The sequence below is a fragment of the Nothobranchius furzeri genome, chromosome 14 (assembly GCF_043380555.1).
Source record: "Nothobranchius furzeri strain GRZ-AD chromosome 14, NfurGRZ-RIMD1, whole genome shotgun sequence".
Lineage (NCBI taxonomy): Eukaryota > Metazoa > Chordata > Actinopteri > Cyprinodontiformes > Nothobranchiidae > Nothobranchius > Nothobranchius furzeri.
Genome location: NC_091754.1, coordinates 13794021 through 13816823, shown reverse-complemented (window position 1 = coordinate 13816823; position 22803 = coordinate 13794021). Strand labels below are relative to the sequence as shown.

The 22803-nt window shown below is 41.1% G+C and overlaps 1 protein-coding gene across 1 annotated transcript in view; it reads right to left on the bottom strand.

The window, feature by feature from the left end:
- Nucleotides 1-22803, bottom strand: part of wnt6b (wingless-type MMTV integration site family, member 6b) — a 50989-nt gene that overhangs the window by 9462 nt on the left and 18724 nt on the right. The window contains exon 2 of the mRNA XM_015966763.3: nucleotides 13858-14078. Coding sequence (XP_015822249.1) covers nucleotides 13858-14078 — 221 coding nt within the window. The remainder of the gene's footprint in view (nucleotides 1-13857; nucleotides 14079-22803) is intronic.

Below are 22803 nucleotides of genomic sequence, written 5' to 3'. Positions count from 1 at the left end.
GTAATTCCGACCAGACACGGAGACAGATTGGGTGGGGGTCCCACAAAAATAAACAATAATGAACAAGAGTCTGCTTCTAGACCTGCAGATAGAGAAAGAAAAATGGGACACAACAACAATACAACAAGATCAAGCTATCACTGCGTCAACTTGATGAAGAAATATATAATCAACAGTGTTTAACTGAACAATCAAACGATAATAAATCACAGTGCATTTAGTGCCAACCATAGCCGTAAGACGTGTTGAACGTGCACAAGTCCATACTTATGAGGGCACCATGTGAGCACCTGTGTGTGTGCACGTGCTTTTTTATGTAAGGTTTCTCTATAGGAGCGTCCATTAGAGTGTGAGGGGCCACAGATCTACCCCCTAAAGATGTGCAGGAGACGGAGGGAGCTCCAAGTCCCAGAGATCCAGGAGCTGCCCCAGAGCACAGGAACCCCAGGAAGACTGTGACTAGAAAAGCCCCTGCCCCCCTCGAGAGGCGCAGAGAACCGCCCGGGGGGGCCACAACCAGCAGCCGGCAGAGTCCCGGGAGATAGCGGCAGCAAGCCCACAGGCCCGCCCGCAGCCTCCCATCCCCTGGCCGGCCGAGCCCGGGACCCAGGGGTGGCCACCCCCGCCGGGGACCCAGCAGAGCACAGGGACCCAGACCCCACCAGGCAGCCACCGGGATTGGTCAGGCAGATGCCAAAAATCTTAAACTCCCTGACCCGGGAGCCACGACCCAGGCAGACCAAGGCGCTGCACTCCACACCAGGTGTGGCAGGGAGAGGGGAGACGAAGATCTATATCATCAAAAGAAGTCCCAGGAGAAGGGAGGAGTCAAAGGCCCCACCTGACATATACAGTCATACACAAACACAGTCACACACTCCCTCCCTCATGCTCACACATGCACATATAACCACAGACTTGCAAAAATGCATGCCGGACACCCACTCATGCTCCCCATACACACCCTATTCACTCTGGTCCTGGTACTGCTGCACATTGGGTACAACCATTACCTGCTCCCAGAGTTCGACCCTTTCTGCTGGGGTGCTGATGAGCAGGCTCACCCATCCAACGCTGAGTACAGCAACCCACCACCCCAGACCCCAACCAGACGGCCGGATCTCCCTCCTAGCCTCCAGGAAGCCAAGCGACAACAAGACCCCTAGTCTCCCTCCGCCTGCTACAATATGGTGTTAGTGAGTGTTGATTAGGTGTATTCCATGGCTGTGGTGAGCGGGCAGTGCGGGCATTGTTTAGCCTATGCCAGCTGATGCCACCACACCACCCCACTCGCACCCACAGCCCTCAGTGTCTTAAGTGCAGTTTAAAAATGGAAGTGGGCACTGGCACTTGGGATGAGGCTGAGAAATCCCCCTGCCAACTGCCGTTGAATGTGCTCACTCCCAAGGTCCTAAGTGTGTGTTTGCGTGGAATGTCGTTGGTGGAAGTGTTTAAGGTGCAAATAAAATTGAGGGGCAGGTTGCCACAGGAATGCGGAAATGGGGTCCATACCCGCACTCCCTGACTGATCCACCCCCCAAGGTCCTATGTGCATGCTTGTGTGATGATGTGGAGCAGGAGGAGAGAAATGTGTGGGGATGGGGAGGAATGGTTGGTTGGGCTTAGCCCTCCAGGGAGCCAGCTCTCCCACTGGCCCCAATAGGCACCTCTGTTGTCAAAATGCCACCCAGGGCATGGAGACCCCAGCCCATCCTCCCAGGGCCCAAAGCAGCAGCATCTCAGAGCCTCACGGAGTCTGAGGGCACCAACCCAGCCCCACCCCAGCAGAATATCTACACCCATCCCTGCATTTGCACAACTTCCAGATTATATAAGACATAGGACATCCAGGTAAGGTTGGGTCCTCCCCCTCCTGGACTTCCCCCTCCCCTGTGATGGGACAGCAGAGGAGCCAAGGTCTACCTGAGGCCCCTGAACCCGAGCCAGGCACTGCTGCATGTTCTTGCCTTCTTCCCGGCAGCATACATGTCAGGACCCGACCCCCAAGGCCCGCCCAGATCCCCACACGGGGCCGGCCACCCCCACACCCCGAGCCCCCAGGCCCCCACCCAGACCCGCCCGGGGCAATGCAGCTGCCAAGCAGTGACCCATGGCCACCGCCAAGACTTTCAAGGGGCCCCACTCACAACCGCCAGTAGTCCAACCCCCGAGGCAACCCAATCACCTCCAGAGGGGGGGCAACAACCCCCCAGTCCCAGACACCACCAGTGAACCCACCTCCAGGGAACGCCCGGATACTCCAAACTCAGACCCTCCACCCCCTCACCCACATCATCCCGCAGGACAACATCAATGGTCCCCCGTCATCGCTATGTGATGGAACCGATCAAAGGAGCCCAGAGAGATTGATTTGAAGTGGAAGCAGACGCTATATCAAGTGTAATATGATCTAACAAAAGATTTCTATACTGGTTAATGCAGAGAGTATCTCTATTTTTCCAATTCAAGAGGATAGTTTTCTTAGCGATGCATATGGCAGTCAGAACCACGGGAACCAAAGATGTTTCAATCGGGACATCGCCCAGGTTTCCCAGTAAACAAAGAGAGGGGGAAGTTGGGATATGACATTTCAGACACTTTGACAGGTCTCCACATATTCTACCCCAAAATTCCTGGACAGGCGGAGAGGACCACAGTGCATGGATGTAATTGTCAGGAACGTTGTTTGTGCAGTGTGTACAGGTGTCAGATGACACAAACCCCATCTTGAACATCCGATGACCTGTATAGTGCACTCTGTGTAGAATTTTGTACTGAATTAATTGTAAATTGGGGTGTCTGATCATTTTAAAAGTTTTTAAACAAGTTTGGGACCAGAAGTTCTGGTCAAAGCTTACTGATAGATCCACCTCCCATTTTTCAATAGGGATTGCTATTCTATCGTCTATTTTGGACAGTGTCTTATATACTTTAGACAGTAGTTTGGGGGGTTTGAGATTACAGAAGTCTAATACCCTTGGTGGTGTTTGTAATTCTATTTTATTGAGCTTAAAATTTTGTTTGACTACAGATTTAATTTGGTGGTATTCTAAAAAGCTATTCTTATCTATTCCAAATTGGGAGACTATTCTATTAAATGGGATGAAGTCCAATCCTTCATATATGTGTTCCAGGTATAGGATTCCTTTATTTTTCCAGTCCAGAAGGTTTATAATTTTGTTATTTGGCAAAATATCAGGATTGTTCCAGATAGGTGTGTGTCTGCATGGTACTAGTGAAGACTCGGTCATTTTAAGACACTCCCACCATGCTGTCAGAGAGGTGCTGATACTAATACTTTTGAAGCTTTCATGTTTTCTTATGCTTGAGCTAATAAATGGTAAGTCTGAAAGCTCTATCGTATTGCAAAGTGTCTGTTCTATATCTAACCAGGACTCATCTAGTGGGCTATCTTGCAACCATCTTGGTATATATTGCAGCCTGTTGGCTAAGAAATAATAATAAAAGTTGGGTAAATCCAGTCCTCCTCTGTCTTTGGTCTTCTGAAGCGTTTTTAAGCTAATTCGTGGAGGTTTATCCTGCCAAAGGAATTAGGTAATTGAGGAGTCCAGAGATCTAAACCAGTCAGCTGGTGGCTTGTTTGGGATAATTGAAAATAAGCAATTTATTCTGGGTAAGACCATCATTTTATCAACCAGTTTCTGTGGAAATGTGACGGCGGAACCGGTTTGCAGCAGCGCAAGTCTTCCCCATCTATTTTCCATCAGCAGCTAAGGCAGGAAAAAGGGAAAGATGACTATTTTCATGTTTAGCCTGCATGTGAAGCTCAGAGTGACCAAACATATTTTAAAAATAACAAGTAAAAAATGGTTTCTCAGAGAACATGGCCTTTAAATATGTTAAATAAACACTTTGGAGCATGCATTCAAATAATGCAACAAGGGAGATAAAACTTGTACCTCTTATCTTTTTTTGCTATTTGACAGATACGTAAAGCACAGCAGCATATTTTTGCCAATTATTGTCTTGGAGGGTGCTAGTTAGCCAGCCCAGGAGAATCAAAAATTAAAGCTGACTGGCAAATAAGGACAAGTTCTGCATAGGTGAATGCAGAGAAATGGGGTAGACTCTTTGGTAGCCTCTGCATTGTCCTGGCTGGAGAGAAAAATGATGTTCAGGTTGCTTTCCAGAAACAAGCACAAGGAAATGAATGAATGAATGAAGATTTGGTGGTGTTTAGTGTTAGGCAACACCTTTATGCACCAGAACTGAAAATAAAGTTTAAAACATGTATTTCATCACTAGTCTTAAGCATGGAGATGATGTGAAGGATGTTTTTTTTAAGTGCAGTCGCTATCAGCCCTGCCAACTCCATACCACGTGATCCAGTGAATGGAATTCATTAGCAATAAGGATACAGAACCACACAGAAAGAATGAGTGGCGTGCACAGAAACCAGCACAAGCCAGCATGCCTCAATATCAATCCCAGCTGTACATCCTCAGACGTTTCCACTTGTGTGCAAGTTTGTGTGTTTTAAGTGTGTTTTTCTATGTAAGCGTTTAACAGTTCACAGCAAGTCAGCTGGAATTTTTATCTCGTATGTTGGGATCGGCTGTCTCCAAATCTAGGAAATCACATAATTTTATCTGAATATACAACATGTGCGTGATGGTGCATACACATCATTTCTACACACGTGTGTTGTATATATGTTCTGGTTACCACAAAGAAAGGACCACAACGTGATATAATATCCCTGCCTTACAGCAAAACTGCAGAAATTCTCAAGAGCTGCAATATTCTCAAATCTAGATATGTCATCTTCCAAACACTCCTGCTTCTATTTAGAGACGTGTGCATGAAACATCAGAACAGCACTCATTATTAGTACAATATGGTGATAGTAACCTAAGCTTCATCCACAAAAGCCAAGTGCCTGGCCAGTTGTCCTCACGTGCACTACTTAAATGCTGTTTTCTTTGCAAGATTATCGCAATTATTGGTTCAGAAATTAATGAGCAAACAGCAGTTTTTTCTTTTCACCACGAAAAAAATTCGAGTCACCTGAAACTGGAGGGAGAATTTGGGAGAAACATCTCAAACTAAGTGGAAATAAAAACAAGTTGAAGGAATGAAAGAATAAAGAGGGAAGCGTAAAAGAAACTATCAAAAAACTGATGATTTGAGGCAGTTTCACGTCTTCCTGGCAGACATGGATTCCAAACAAATTCTCTGCCGAGGTCCGTGTCTGGGCCTGTCAATGCCTGCTTCTAATTCCTGAGAGCCCTTTCTGCAGTATTTAAGCATATATTCATAAAGTCGAGCTTCAACTTTTTGGCCACAATGAATCATTATATCACTGCTGGTGTCTTTATTGCTAAATGAAACATCATTTTATTTTCATAGCTAAAAGAATCGGGCGACAAATGATTAAAAAAAGCTGATTGTAATATTGTGGAATGCCTTCATTTAATCAGACATCCATGAGATGGTTGGATGACATATTTGGAAATATTACATCTGAAATGGTTTTCTTTTTACACCCCAGACCTACAGATAAGATCTGAGTAATGGAGAGCAGATAATGCACTGTCTTTTAGCATGCTGTGGGAATAATCTCAGGATAAAATCAGTCATTGGAGACTTTAGGAGGTAGAAATAATCTGAAATGTGTTTCTGTCTTCAGAACAGCAGTGGGGGGTGTCTTGCATATATTTAGGCATTCATTAGGATGAAATATCTGACTTGAAAGACAACCTTAAGTTTCACAAAAGGTGGCCAAATAGATTTTATGGAAGCTTAAGTGATGTGATTTTTGCAGCAAGATGTTGCATTTTCTATCTATCTTTAGTGTTAATGGCCTGTATTTACATAGGGCTTTCTCAGGGTTTCTTAGGGCACACTGGCGCCACCGGTCCCTCCGACCATCACCTTCAGTTCAGGCTTATGTCAAAACTTACAAAAAAATAAAAAAAACTACAAGAAACTGAAAAACAAATTAAATAATAAGAAGAAACAACAATTTTTTTATATAGCACCTCTCAAGATAAAAGTCAAAGGGCACTTCACAAGGAAAAAAACATTATATATATATATATATATATATATATATATATATATATATATATATATATATATATATATGAAAAAGGAAGAAAATTGAAAGGGCAAAAAACCCATTTAAACTATAGAAATTTAACTATTTACTGGTGGATTTTTTTGTAAAAATTTTTAAGAATTTGTGTTGCGGGCAAAGTAGTTCCCTTTAGAAAAGAGAAAATCCTCGTGTTTTTCCCTGACATTGTAAATTAACCACACCAGAGAATCCCCTGCGGTGTGATTCATTTTAGAAGCCATCAGCAATGCTAAGGTGGAGGTAAGAGAAACTTGAAATAATGGAGCTCACAATTTTAGTTTGTTTGCAAAATAGAAGAGAAATCAAGTAGAGAAAGGTAAAGAAAAGGATTTGCAAAAAGTTTTGATGATTAAAAGATGGCTTGCATAAAAGAACTGAATACATTTATAAATTTAAAGGAGGAAAGGATTAAATAAATAATTAAACAAAATGCAAAAATATAGTTATTTCATATATTTTATATAGTTATTTACTCCCTCTTAGAGTCAGGTTTCAAAGCGCTGCAGTTTTAGTTTTGTAAATTTTACATCAATGATCCATTTTAATTTTTAATTAAGGTAAACACTGACTTAATCGTGTCTGTGCAACCGCTACGACCTCGCCTAAGTTTTAGTTTATTCTACATCAAAGATTCACCATCGATCATGACTTTCAAATAATAACATCCCTGGTGTGATTACCGGTATCATTTTATGCTGGCTGGCTTGCTCTGCAAGTCAGAACTCATTCAGGACCTAAGTGTTACTTAAACACATCAAAGATTAATGAAAAAAGATTATGACTGTAATTAACGACATGCAGCGTGATATTGTTCTAGATCTGGTTCATGGCACGACAAAAAAAGTCTTAACTCAGATGCTATTGTTTTCCCTCATTTATGTCTCTTGCAGTAAAAGTGTGAAATAACACTAAGTGATGTTGTGTAATCATCTACACACAAACATCACACATTTCAACATTTTACACCTTTTATTTTCTTTGACTGCAAGTCAAAAGTAAACACTGGCACCTTGGCACACTGGATGTACTCACATCATTTAACTTCAGCTGGAAAGATGATCTCTCTCCATTATCATGGCGATAATCTAAAACTCTGCAACGAATGAAATATATACGGACAGGCATGCTGGTTGCACAAACATCAGTTGAATCTCATCATTCCACTGGAAAAAACTGTTATTTCACAAACACGTCGACACGGTCACATAGCAAATCAATTATCTAATCAAAACACTAAATGCTGCAAGGTTTATGCTGGAGTAGTTGGTAAAGAATGCTTGAACAAGTTTTTGTAGCCATTGTTGCTCTTAGAAAGTTAGGAGTAAGCAGGGGCGGATTTAGGACTGAAGAAGATCCGGGGCTTAATGCGCACACACGTGACATGCACTAGTCAACATCATATATTTTGTCTTGTACCACACAATTTTTAATCTGAAGCTACATATTAAGCATATTCAGGGCAGAGTATTGTTCCTGTTAGTGTTTAGTGTGAGATGATAGTAAATATTCGCTTTCTTTCTCCAACAACTTTACCTGATAGTAAGCTAACTTTAGGCAAACCAGCAGCACAACAAATATTTTCAAATAAGACTCACAAACCTGAGTCAACACCAGTCTCATCAAAGCTGGGGTTCTGTCGTTGTACTTTTGGTCTAAAAAACGTCCTTATGTCCATCTTCACTCATGCGTTCCAGGCAGAGAGTGTAGAAGAAGCCGGCTGCTGAAGGGCTTCTTCTTCAGTGGTGGAGGCTCAGGCAGGCTGTATACAAACTACTGCTAGCTGCTCCCTCTCTGTTGGACTTTGGTACTGCATGTTACGTCCGCGATTTAGATCCGGGGCTTATCATGAAACATCTGGGGCTTCAGCCCAAGTAGCCGGGCCTAACGCCGCCCCTGGGAGGAAGTATCCTATAATGAAAGGTTGCTTTAAAAAAACTTAGATAAAAACACACCTTATAAAATGTTACTGAGAACATTTGAAATAAGATGCCATATTCCAAAAGTTCCTGCTAAATCGATCCAAATGTTTAACAATGGAGTTTCTATGCCATAAAATGGTGGTGGTGGTGGTGGTGGTGGGGGGGGGGGGGGGGGGGGGGGGGGAGAGATGTGTGACACAAGAGTAGTTCAGAAGCAACCTGCTAGTGCCTTTTCAAATAGAAAGGATCTTATGTTGAGTTAGATCTGGGCAATTTCACTTCAAATCAATATCACCATATATTGAGCAGTTCACCTCAATGACGATAAATAGACGATAAATAGATGATAAATAGACAAATGTACAAAAACAAAAGTTTTTCTTCTAGATGGCTATTGTTTCTGATAGTACATGTATTGTGTATGATTCATTTTTTTTAATATCGACTATACCAAGGTGGGTAAAATGAGTATATATTTTTGGTATATCTCCCTCCTCTATGTTGAGTCAAATCTTGAAAATAACATCATGTGCAAAAAGTCTAATTAATGTCACCTTATAGAGTTCAAGAAATGTCACCAACATGACTTTTGGCTGATGAAACTCTAGCTCAATATCTATAAAATTTCCAGAGTTCTAATTTTGTGATGAAAACCTTTGATTAGTTTTCTTGAGCATCTTGAAATTTGGCTCCAAAATTCAGCCAGCCATAGATGTACATCCTATGAAATTATTAGAATCTACCCAGTGGTTCATGAGATATTTTGTTACCAACATGTGTACAGAGACAGGCAAAAACATGATTTAACCCCCTTTGGGATAATACCTACAAACACATAAATAACTGGTCAAAGGAGCAAGTTCAATGCAGACAAACAGAAACCAGATCAGATCTTCTCACGCCACTATTTTACAATAAAATGTTGAACTGCGGATCAGTGAGGTTAAGTAAACCACTTAGAGAGTTTAAATACAGAGGCACTTTTATTTTGACATTTACTAGTATTAGTCTATGACAAACAGCCATTAAGAGCACATCCATGTAATTGAGGACAAAAACTTCAAAACAGAAGAGCACTTGAGCTCTCTTTTCCTTTTAGACAGGAAGGAATTTATGATTCATTGCCTTTAACTGGTAGATTCTTGCCCCCTTTCCCAGTTCCTCCCTGGCCTTTGCTCAGTCTATCCTTCCAATCTCTGTTAGAAACTCTCTCAACACCAGAGTCAACCAGAGTGGGCATTAAGTCAGCATTAAACTCTCCGCCATCAATTAACTTTGTGAGACGGTTGAGAAATGAAAGAAGTATTAATATAGGAAGCTTTGGTGTTGATTGAAATTTCAACTATTTAGAGCAGGCCAACAGAAAACTCTGAAAAGGAAAAAGTTCTATTAGAGGTTGAAATAAACCACAAACATTTAAAGGGACATTATGGAAGTTTGACAGCCAAAACATGTATAGAAATAATAAATTTCTTCTTCATACATTCTCCTGCAATGCCCTGGTCCTGTAGAATGAACCCTGGCATTTTTACTGTGATTGCCTGTTTTTCTGTAAAATCACAGAAAAAGAGAGATGCTCGGGTCGAGCAGGCTGCTTCATGCGCGTTCACGGTCAGGCATCGCCCTCCGAACCGTTCTTTGAACGTTGTTTCAGCTGTCATAAAACATATAAATGTTACAGATACAAATGACATCACTGGTGCTATAGCACGCCTGGTAAGATGTCAGACTTTCATGCTGAAGACCCAGGTTAGATTCTGGATGTGAACATAGATTATTTGGAGTTTTTATTTTTACATTAATGGTATATTTTTTACAGTAACATGCCCAAAATTTTATTTGAGACTCGCCGAACGGCATTGAATTCACAGATAAAAAAGATGTGGGTTCAACTTTCATTTTGGAACAATTTTTCAAGCAAGGGAAGGGAATGATCTGAGCATCATAAACCTTTGTCAGCTGTGCTGAAGAGAAAGGTACAGAACCAAATTATTTAATGAATTACGCGTTCTCCTGTCCTCTGTCCTCCGGGCCACACACACACACACACACACACACACACACACACACACACACACACACGGGACTGTCTCAGCTGTTATTTTCATTATGGAGTGTGCACGTACAGCATGCGCGCCTCGTGCACGAGCCTACTATTGAAGCTGCCATTACGCTTTTGGCCTGAGGGGGCAATCACGAGCATAAAAATTCAAAACTCCGTAAAGTCCCTTTAAATTGTTTATTAATGCGCTCAAGGTCAGTTGACTAATCAGGATTATGTTAACTACCAATATCACTGACGACAAATGTAATATTCAACATCATCTTTCATTTTTGAAGTTCTGTTTTTCTTCTTTCTTTCTTTTTAAACTGCCCCTGTACCTCCCGATGCTTCATCTGCCTTTCTGCCCATGACACACATGTGCAGAGGTGGCATTTGGAGTCAGTCAGCTGGCCACGGCAATCAAATGTTTGGCAGCCTTTTTTTAAACAAGTTAGAACCTGCCTTCCATGCCAGTACGACGGTTCGATGATACAGAGAGACACTTGACTTTAGGTTTACTTGCTAGTTAGCTGCTAACACAACCGGTGGGGGCGACGGTGGCACAGGTGTTAAGTGCTCGCCCTGTATTTGGAAGGTTGCAGCGGGGGTGAAAATCCCTAATCACTGTAGGGGGGGACATTAGAGGTTTCTGGATGCTCTACCAATAACACTAAGAGTAGTAATACTAAGAAAGGAAGGTGTCAGTTAGGTGTCTGAGTGCTGCTGCTGGTAGAAGGCTGCTCATCATGACCTGCTGTGTCCCTGTCCCCTGTGCTGTCATACGATGCTCTGCTTGGTCCTTCCACCAGTGACCCTGATTCAGTCTACCTCCTAAAATAGACAAGTTGTTTTCCAAACTCAAACCCACAACTACACAAAACACACATAATTAGCTTAGGTAGTCTCCTTGTTTCATGACACTAGCCAAAATCTCAAACTCACTTGAGGCTCTGTGTCTCTGCTTGACTGGCTCCATCTCTTTGTGTCCAGCTCTGTACTTTGTGCCTAATGATACCATTATTAAACATATCCAAAACAATAATTTATTTATATGGACAATAATAACAATTTTCCTTAATATTATTCAAATATTACAACTCACTTGGCGTTTTGGTGAACTGAAAAACGACCTGATGTCTTTCATTTGTCGTTTCTCTGCCATTTTGACCTGACTAGAAGCTGCCAGACAATTGGACAATAACAAGAGCAGGTTTTAGATTTAGAGGAGGATCATCACTCAGCTGATAATAGGTTTATTTGGCCTACATTTAGCTTTTCCTGCTGTAAAATAAAACTATTTTTGCACGAACGTGTACGTAACAAGTACAGAACACTGTGAACTTACTAAACTGTGTAAAAAGATGTTTGACTTTAAAATTGATATAATCAGAGGGAAATATGGAGTGAAAATTACCAGTCAGAATGTTACAAAATGAATATCTGTTGAACGGAATATCTAAATCAAAGGCAGAACTAAATTTTAAAACAAACAAACAAAACGACAAAATCTGAACTAGAAAATTAGATTCTAAGTAATAATATCCAACATAAATGTAGAAATCTGGACAATATCTGACTATGGAAATGTAAAACGACAGTGAAACAAGTTAGTCTAATATTGGTGACATTAAATCTTTCACTTATTATAACTCTCAGTGTGTTCAAGTAGCACAACTTGTATTGTGCATTCAACAAAAGTGAATATATTGTTAAAACAGAAAAAAACATTTTGTGTTTTATGGAGGGGTTTTTTGTGGGGGGGGGGGGGGGGGGGATTTATGTCAGAGGGGGACATGTCCCCGCTGTCTGCATTTGAAAGATATTTTTTTCAAATAAGCCATCATTTATTTTATTTATTTGCCCATAAAGCATCATTTTGTAAGGCAGCAAATGGACAAGAAACGTATTAATAGTACAAATTTAATGATAAGCTGCCTCGTCACTCATATGCACCTTCCCACAGCAGGGGCATGCACATCTTGGCAGGCATGCTCTTTTCAGCAGAACGCCTGTTAAAATGTGCCCCACAAAAATAAAATTAAATGATTCCTCCAGCCGCCACTGACAGTAGTGATGGAGATTTCCTTACACTCAGCACTTGTGTGTTTGCTTTAAGGTGACAAACACCTTTTATTTTTTTAACATATAAATATGTATGTTTTGGTAGACAATAACAAGCGACAGTTGCCTCCTGAAGCTAATTAGCTAGCTAGCTGCTAACATTAACAGTGAGCTACTTGTATTTGTTAAATTATTAGTTAAAATTTCACTACCCTTAACACTCAAGTCACGTGTTTACTGTAATGTGACAAATACTAAGAATGTTTTTTTATGCGCTACGGCGTTGCTCTTCAGTGGATAACCTTGCTACCAAGCCAACAAACAGCATTCACTTGCTGTTTTACTAAGCCCAGAGCTTTGTTTTTCTTATTTTCTACGAGTTGAAAAGTTCCTTTAAAGTAGTTATTTTATTATTTGTCTTTATTTGTAAACAACACATAACTGAGAGGTAACACTTCAAGGTAAAATTTACACAAGATTCAATTAGTCGACTAATCGCTATTGTCGACTTATAAAATAATTCTTTAACCCTTTGATGCATAATGGTCACTACAGTGGACAGGTACTTAAAATTGCTATTTATTTATTTTTGCTATTAAGCACAGCTGTTGAAGACTTTTTTGCATTTGAACCCCTCTATTTGTACTCCGGTAAGTCAAGCCAACATATTTTATGTTCAGATTGCACACTGTCCACTGAGATGGACATGTAATAAATTATTTGTAAATTAAATTTTACAAAAAATATGTAAATATGAACTTTTTTCATTCACACCTAAAGATGAATGAAAAAAATTGCTAAAAAATCATGGTTGAAGATTTCATAATTCATGCTTCAAAGGGTTAAGGCAACCCTAAAGATTATTAATGACAGTCCATTTGAACACAGTTTTACTTCCTTAAGGAAAAATATAAGCCCACATTACTCGTTTTAATGTAACCACAGTGTCAGGAATCATGTTTCGCTCTTTTGAGCTGAATTAATTAATATTAAATTCCTTGTTTGTCATCTAAACACTGAGATCAGAGGGTTGTCTGGGATGCCTGTTAAAGCAGAGACAAACGGTTCCTGAAGAATCCAATCACAGCAGGAAAATCAACACTGTAATTGCTGAAGACCCAGCAGTGACCCAATGTCAGTTATATTAGAGACTTCAAAGAGCTGGAATAAGATGTTGGAAGATCCTAATAGAGATGCCAGGAAAAAAAGGCTATCTCAGCTAATCATTTCAAGCGTGCCCAATCTGATGAAGAGGAGAGTCAGTCAAGCGTGAACACGTCTAGTCAGTAATACAACAGCTGCCCTTGTCTGTTGGAGTGCCATCAGACTGGGATCTGACCTCAAGTACATGTAAGGACCCCCGGCTGCAATCCCGAGGGACTGGCTGAGGAGTTGGACGTGACATTTTTGTGATATGCTTGTAAAAACAATGAATTCAATATAGGACCCTTATAGGGATTGAGACTAAAAGGGTCAAGGTTACCGAGGAATCCACCTGAAACGATTATTTGAACTGGATGCAAAACAAAAAGGCTCGCGTGTGCCACTGGCTCTGCCTGATTTGCGATGAATGAGCATTTGGGAGCTGTTAGCAAGGTTTTTCTGCTGCTATGGTAAGCTCTTCCACCAATTTCAGATGACCAACACCACGAATGGCATGTCCAAGTGTTCAACTACTCCTTAAAATATAAATGCACGTAAATAATAATAATAATAAAAATATCTTTACTCACCTTGTTGAAGAACTTTGCCGAAATATTTGTTGTGGCTGGTGCAGTTCCAGCGGCGGTACCTGAACTGGTACTGGCACTCTCTAACACCCAGCCGGGCTCCTTTGGCCACTTCACTGACAATCTCTGGCTGAGTCTGGCAAAGCTCAGCTTGCTTCCCTGCCAGACGCTTTGCCTTCTTGCAAATGCTGTTGGGGTCCACAACCAGAGGACTTCCCACTGCCCTGCAAACATTTAAGCCATGTCAGAAGGCAGATCCACATCCGTGCAACAGAACAGAATTCTCTTAGCTCGTTTCTACTACCGAAAAGCTGTCAGAGCAAACTGATATCAGTAGCTGCCTCAAATCAGTGCTAAACAGGATTTCTTTAGGGTTTCTAAGCCTGCCAGCCTTTCCGGCCACTTCCCAGCTGTGGCAGGATGGAAGACAATAGTGCACAGTTTCCCAGAAGGATCTCAACTTCAACATCAGATTACGCTTTGCAGTGGGATTGCAACTGTAAGAACTGTGTGGTCCTTACGGAGCTAAAAGTCCCATAAGTGGACCCATCTCAACAAAGAAGGAGCATTTACAGTTCATCTTAATGCTGCTTAAGTTGATTTTGGTAAACCAGAAAGGAAGACTTTCTAGATTTCCACACGATACCGCAATTCTGTTGATGTTTCAGCAGTTAAGATCTTCACCACAAAAACCACCTATCACTCAAACAAGCCTCCCTAAAACTTCCCAGATTGATCTGTTCAAAGTGAAACACACACACACACACACATGCACACGAACACACACATACTGCAGAAAGATGGGAAAACGTTCAAGTGTGAGGCACAATAAATCAACTTTGCTTTATATTGTTCAAATATTTAAAAAGTTAAAACACATATACATTTATCAATTTCTGAATCCAGCTCAGGAACATCTAAACAGCAAAGACAGATGATTGTATATAATACAGATAAATTGTTTATTCTAACTCTTAATAGGGGTGTGTGTGTGTGTGTGGGGGGGGGGGGGGGGGGGGGGTGTATAGCTCCATTCTACCAGCATCTGTGGCTGATTCTGTAGCATAAGAGAGGGATGGCTTTTCCATTCTTCTTGCTCCTCGTCGTCAGGATGTGAACTTTAACAAACTAACTTTTCCAACAGCCTCTTGTCATTTCCTTCATGTCACACTATTTTAATTCCCATTCCATGTAAGCAAATTTGAGCTTTATTGGTTGGAACAAGGAGGGGAAAGAGAAAGTGAGGGTGAGAATAGGGCTAACTTCGTTTTTCATTCAGCCTTGTCCCTGTTAATCGCACCTCCTGATATCATTCATCTGCCTTGAGAGTTTGTTTTAAGAAGCAGAGCAAACACTCTCGCCTGTCCTCTCCCCTGGCGGTCTGGTACTTAGCGAGATGTGTGCCAGTGTGTGCGCACACAGACACACACGACTGAACGCCGGGGATCACATTTCCACAAAAACTTAAATATATTTTCATACTAATTTGACAAGTTAGCATGTCTGAACCGGATCCGATGAAAAGGCTTTTCACAGAATGCTTTGTTCCAGCTTCGTTGCCATGCAATTATGTCATGGAAAAGCAGGTTTGGAGACACGACGATCAAATAGTCAGCAGCACATCAAACAGACTGAGTACAGTGTTGTTCAGCTGGTTCAGGGAATAAATCAGGACAGAGTTCTGTGCCATAAAATGGGACAGCCTAACCCACCTATATTTGTTATTCAAATCTGACGCAATAATCCCCCATTTCTGAGTGCTGCCATACTGGATTGTTGGATGAGGAGCTAAAAAACATAAAAATTGAGTTTTTAAGAGCATTGAATATTTAATTACACCTAAAAATATTAGAAACAATTATTTTGTTGCAAGCAAAACCTACGTGAGGTTTTTGTTTTGTTTTCAGCCAGGACAATATCTCTTCGGAGACAGTGGGACTTATTTATTTATTTATTTATTTATTTATTTATTTATTTATTTATTTATTTATTTATTCAACTTGTGTTTTTGGAGGAAACCCCTTGAGATGAGACATCTCGTTTTCGAGGGGGTCCTCCTTTAGTACGACAGAGAAAATTACGACAGCAAGTGACTCACAATAAAAACCCGTTTGCACATATACAAATACATAAAGAAGTAGAAAATAATGATAATACAATATAAATTAATTTAAAAAGATAACTAAAAATAAACCACAAACTAAAACAATAACACATAGCATTCTTCAGGGGCGGATTTAGGACTGAAGAAGATCCGGGGCTTAACACACGCACACGCACGCGCACACACACACACACACGTAACACTCACTAGTCTTTTCATAAAACATTCGGGGCTTGAGCCCAAGTAGCCGGGCCTAACGCCGCCCCTGGTATTCTCCACATACATTCTCACTCCCACAATGCTCTCTGATACCATTTTAAAGTATTTCAGGTTGCGGTTCTTTCTTGCCAGTGGTAAATTAGGCGCAGCACATTATCAATTAAAAACAATTACAATTAGGTAAAATGTGTTAATAAACAGAGTTCTTGAATAAATGAAAAGATGTAATAGATCTTATCTCAACAGAGAGCTTATTCCAGTCCAATGGAGCCTTAACTCTAAAAGCAAGTCTCCTAACTTCCTTCCTACTATATGGACACTCAAAGGGCACTAAATACATTTTTAAATACTCAGGAACATTATAAATATACATTTGGAGATAAACAATAACCAATAAAATCTTTGTCTTTCCTTTAAAGGAAGCCAGTTCAAACTTTCAAACCTAGTACAGTTATGAGTGTTAAAAGGACAACGCAGCACAAAATGACAAATACTGCTGTAAACAACAAACAGTGGATGGAGACAAGATAGAGTGGTATTTTGGTGAATTATATCTGCATAATCAAGGATTGGAAAGAACAGTTAAGTCTCAATATGATTTCTCACTCTAAAATCAAAGCAGTTAATTGATTGATTGATATAAAGTTTTAAGTTGATAATTAACTTTACTAGTGACTGACTGAATGTGAGCTTTAAAAGAAAGATCAGATTCAAACCAAACTCCTAAATATTTTACTTTGTCAACACATTTTAGACGCGAAGAGTCCAAAAAGTGTAAGTTGAGAGTTCCATTAATGACTGGAGCTGACTTATGTCTCCAAAAAAGAAGTACACAAGATTTAGATTTGTTAAGGATACGTCTGTTATTGTTAAGCCAGTGCTGAAAGCTATCAAAATTGGACTGCAGGCACTCCTGATAATATATAATATGGTATGTACTTAAAATATGTACTGCAGCCAACCACTAGGGGGCACTGTTTTCTTCTGTCTTGTTATAGGTCAACTTTACTCATATTTTAATACATTTGCTGTGGTCTCTAGTAGGAATGAATGCCTGTTGTTTGCCTGGTGTGCTTGTTTGAGGTCGTAGATGTCACTTGGAGGAGACAGTAGCTTGAAACGTCTTACGCCGGGGACACACCAGCCGCTGAAGCACCGCGAAACGGGGACCGCCTTCATTCGGTGCCCTTGTTATCCTATTCTATAGACCACATGGGCCGCCGAAGCGCCGGCGCTCCAGCCTGCGCCGTGCAGCAATCGTTTCGGCGTCTGCTCTGTTTTTTTCGCAAGCCGCGGATGAACCGCGTCAATTCTGGCAGGAAGTCAAACCTAGACATAAGAAGCAGGCCGGTAAATTTAACAAAATAAAGCATTTCAAAATACAATTCCGCAATAGTCAAATGTGTTCGTAAACAGACACTGCATAAAAACCACACACACACACACACACACACACACACACACACACACAGCGAACTTGTCTGTGTGTGTGACCACGTGAAGGGGTGTGGTTTTGGGTGTCTTTCAACCGGAGCAAACAGGACAGAGAGGCAGAAAGTTGTAGGTCAGCTATTAACAACTGGTTCACACCATAGGTTCACACACACACGTGGAAAAACACACACACAAACAGGAAGTGGGAGGGGGTGTCGAGGAAAAGAGCAGAGAAAAGGTGGAGAGGAAATGGAGGCCACCAAGTGGTTAAAAGAAAAACTATGAGGCGCGCCTCGACCGGAGCGGAGAAACAAGCGTCTGGTCTGATCTGAGGAGCAGCGGCCGAATTTCGTGAGCGCTTCGCCTCCCGGCGCTTCGGCGGCCGGAGTGTCCCCGGCCTTACTTTGGATAACAGCTACGCACCTCTACTAGTGATGTGACTCATATCTCTTTCAAGGGAGCCGTTCATTCGAGGGCCGTTTACCTCAAATCGCCGTTCAAAAGACTGGGTCTTTTAAACTAGGCAGAGTGATCTCTGTGGGAGCAGGTGGGGAGATTTGAGCAACATGTCCCATCGATGTTCATGAGGGGAAGCGGCGGGGTGAGGGTGGGGTGTCATGCATTCCGCCAATGTCTGAGGGGAGGGTGCATAACTGGCAGATGAGATGAACGGTTCTTTACAAGAACTCGGCTCTCATAGTTCACTTTGAAGAGCTGTCAAAAGATTTGATTTTTTCATGAACGTCACTGATAGCCTCTACCACTGACTCCATTCGCTTTGCAATGATGATGTTTCACCTCCACAAATAACACAAGCCTGAACGAGTTCTGCTGTGTTGTGGAGTTGCTAACGCTAATGGTTAGCTTCTACTGGTAGAGATGTTATCTTTTGTTTCCTGGATACTAAACCAACATCATAACATGCCCTATAGGTTATAAATTGTAAGTCGCTTTGGATAAAAGCGTCTCCTAAATGAATAAACATAAACATAAACATAACATAACCAACAACGAACGTCTGTTTCCCTGAAAACACAAATCAACCCAACACCTGCAGCACTCAGACTTCAGTGTTAGTGCAAATCTGTGCATAATCTTTCCCAGGGCCTTTATTTGATGCTGTGCATGCTGACACACAGATGTTTACCCGCACATCCATGGCTTCATTTTCTCTACATTATTTAGTTTACTGACACTACTGCTATGGAAACAAAGTAATTGTGTAGTTGTTGTACAGGTACAGTAACTGAGTCAGACAGTGGGTGTTAAATAACAGGCTGAAGTACAATATTTAGCAACAGACAGCCATTAAAAACCACTTATCATCTTAACTACTGCTATCAGATAGCATACACGTGTGTGAGCCAGAGAGAGAGAGAGAGAGAGAGAGAGAGAGAGAGAGAGAAAGAGAGAGAGAGACAATGCAGACACAAACAGAGGAAGGCTAAGATGAAAGTCCCTGAAGCTGAGCTTTTATTTTTGGCTTGTTTTTGCTGAAGTTTGTGTTGTGTGTGTTTAAAAGCAGCTGCTGGGAAATCTGTCCACACGTTTCAAACATTTTAGCGCTGGTTTTTCGTGTATTTTTTTTTTCACAATGACAGGTGTAGACATTTTAAAAGTTGTAAAACACTTGATAGCATTCTTTGTTTCTGTCAAGAAAATGGTCCTTAAAGACAAAAAAACAGACATTTGGCAAGCTTTGACAAAGTCATGAACTGTTTCTTATGCTCTAGAAAACAAAACAATATATACACATATCTGGGGTACTTTTAACAGCCTAAATCCCATAAATACTAAAAATGTGCATGTTTCTACTCCGGTGGTGCTGCTCCTACTCAGTAAGCTTTCAAATGACGAAGTTTCAGAACTCAGACAATAATTTTGGGCACAGTGGGAACAAACTGTTAAAACGTGTTAGGGTTAGGAGCATAACACAAACTGGAGTTCTTTAGAAGTTTAAGAACATCAAACGCACGATGAGAAGATTTGGATTGTTGCGATGAACTCAGGTGGAAAAGTACATTGCAGTGGATATAACCAAAAATGGGGTGCAGTGATTGGATGATGGGATCAACTAAGTGCTAAGCTTTTGTGCCCTTGTTTGGAGATTTAAGCATTAAAGGGCTTCTTGTTTAAAGGTAATAGAGAAGTGTGGGCGCCAACATGTGGATTTTCCAGATGCAAAAAGACAAACACCCGGAAAGGAAGCAGAAAATGTCTCTCAAACTCTCAAACAGGGTGTGTGGACAGCAGACAATGGCGTTATGTAGCTGTAAGGTCGAAAAAAAAAAAAACTGGGAAATTTAGTTTTACGCATAAATACATTCTCTGCTGACAGAAGGTGGATTTCCACAATTTGAAATTTTTAAATTGAATATTCATTTGAATTACTGCCTTATTGTTTTGCTTGCCTTTTTATAAGGAAATAAATCCCATAAAATTTAAAAAGACATTGAATATCTTTGGCTGACATTTAGCTGACATTTCTTCAAAAGGAATATTTCATTGTGAGATAAGTATTTATATCTGACAATGCATCCACGCTGGTTTTCAACGAAGATGAAATGCAGCACATTTCACGCAAAATGGGAAATGACAAACTGTGTTTCTAAATAGAAGTGATCATATTTATTGAATATATATTTTAAAGGTTTTCTTCACTGAGAAACCATGTAATGGCCTACTTGTTTTTTCTGAAACATGATTGGTCACTCTGAGTTGTATATGTTTGCTGAACACGGAAATGTTCTACAGCCCCTATCACCTGCATCAGTTGCAGAAAGGAAATAAATGGTAAAACTATCAGGTCAGAAAAAAAACTGTTTTTCTACATCAAAAATTAGTATTCATGGCGCCGCACACCTGGGTTTGTGATTGCGGGAGGCTGTATTGATTTAAAGCCAGAAGAGAGCAGAGCACATATTGGCTAGTAAAAGCTAACCATTAGCAACTCCACAACATGTCTTGTGTTATTTATGGGGATAAAATATTAATCATCACATTTTACTCAAGAAAGAATAATGAATGAAGGCAACGGAAGAGTCGTGTTATGATTAGCCAATCAGAGGCGAGATGTTTGCAAATCACAAACACTAATGAGTAAGACTTGAAATCCTGTTGTTTTCTACACCTTTCTCCTACAAGCTATAGCCGCCTGAAACAGGAACAACACACAATCATTCATACTGGAGACCATAACAAGCACATTGAAAGAGCTAGTGAATGAGACCTTCTAAAATCAAATAGTAAAGAGCAGGTTCAATGAGAAACCTTTTTTTTTTTTACCTATTATGATCAGTCACTCTGAGTTTAACATGCAGGCTGAATGGGGAAAATAGTCTTCTACCTCTGCTTCCTGCATTAGCTTCTGATAGAAAACAGATGAATGCTTGGTTAGGAAAAGTCTAATAGATCTACGTCACACTGTCAATATGTATGGACTCGCCCTTGGCTTGTGGCGGGGCAGGCTGTTGCTGGTTTAGCAACCAGGAAAAAGCAGAGCATGTCTATGCTACTAGAAGCCATCCACTAGCATTAGCAACTCCACCACATGGCAGAACTCGTTCAGGCTTGTGTTACTGGTGGAGATAAAACATCCGCGTTGCAAAGCAAATTGAGTCAGAGGTAGAGTCATGTTGCTATTAGCCAATCAGATGCTAGATGCCCAGATACCTGGAAATAAGACTCCAAAACCTGACTGCTGCCACTTTCTCCACCAGCTGACCTCTATATCCTCAAACAGGCACACCTGAGCTTTTCCCCCCAAGAGAATGCCTTACAAGGCATTCGTTTCTAAAATAAACCACTGAAAATGTATTAAAAATATGAGTAAAGTTGACCTTTGACAGTTTATCTTGTATGTCCATGCACATAAAAACATGAACAGAACTACATTTTTGGACCAATGCTTTGCTTTAAATAAATGTGCACAATCGTGCAAACTGTTGGATCTAACACGGAGATACGCACGGAGGAAAAAAATCTTCCATCAAAGTTTGCCAACAATCAGATCTTCTCATGCAAAGTCCCATTCTACCTCAGTCTCTCACTGATGAAACTTCTTCTAAACAGGTACGTTGAAAATGGGATGTAGGGAAGTTGATCATATCAGAAACTTTGAGGAAACACCGTCTTGCATGAACAGTTCGTTATGATGATAAAACCCCAGAAGAAGAGCAGCAAGGAAGTCAGAGATAAAGCACAATGAAAAATCAAAAGCACTGATAGAGGGCAGAGTAACAACAATCTACACCATATTCACACACTCTCCGATCAAGATCGGAACTCTCTGATGTGCCCATGCCTCTTTAGTTGTTTGTTGTGCTTGAAATTGTGGGAGACTTTTGGACTTTTTAAGAAGTCACTGAAATTAAAAAGATTTCAATTTTAAAAATAGGTTTCGTATGAAGAATATTACAGGTTCACAATGAAATCAGACTTTGGAGATTTATGAATGTCTTAATCATTAAGATCTTGCAGCACTGTAGCTATTAAACTGTACTCAATGGAGTCCATTTTTTTACTCCACCATTTAATGAGAGAACTTCATCCCTCCTTAATTCCTCAAGTACACTGGAGAAGAAGACAGTCACAGCAAGCGCTAATTTTAAAAGCCAAATGAAAAAGGAAAAAGAGTCAAAGGGAGACAAGGAAACTGTCTGAAAATGGGAGGAGGACATTTTGAGGCTTCAGGGTAAAACAACATCATTTTTTTCCCAATGTGTCATTACTTGAGTCAATAATTGTGGGAAAATATTCACAGATGATCCAGAAAATGTCACTGGGAAAGGCAAGATCAAAGTAAAGATGGTTGGTCTCAGGGCACAAAGGGATATCCGTCCATTTTCATCTGCTCATCTGGGATTGGGTCGCGGGGGTGGCAGCCTAAGCAGAGAGGCCCAGACTTCCTTCTCCCCAGCTACTTGGGCCAGCTCTTCCAAAGAAATCCCAAGGCGTTCCCTGGCCAGCCGAGAAAGATAGTCCCTCCAGCGTGTCCTGGGTCTCCCTTTAGGTCTCCTGGTTGGACGTGCTTGGAAAACCTCACCAGGAGGCATCCTGACCAGATGCCCGAGCCACCTCAACTGGCTCATCTTGATGTGGAGGAACGGCGGATCTACTCCGAGCCCCGCCTGGATGACCGAGCTTTCACCCTATCTCTAAGGGAGAGCCCAGACACCCTGCAGAGAATATTC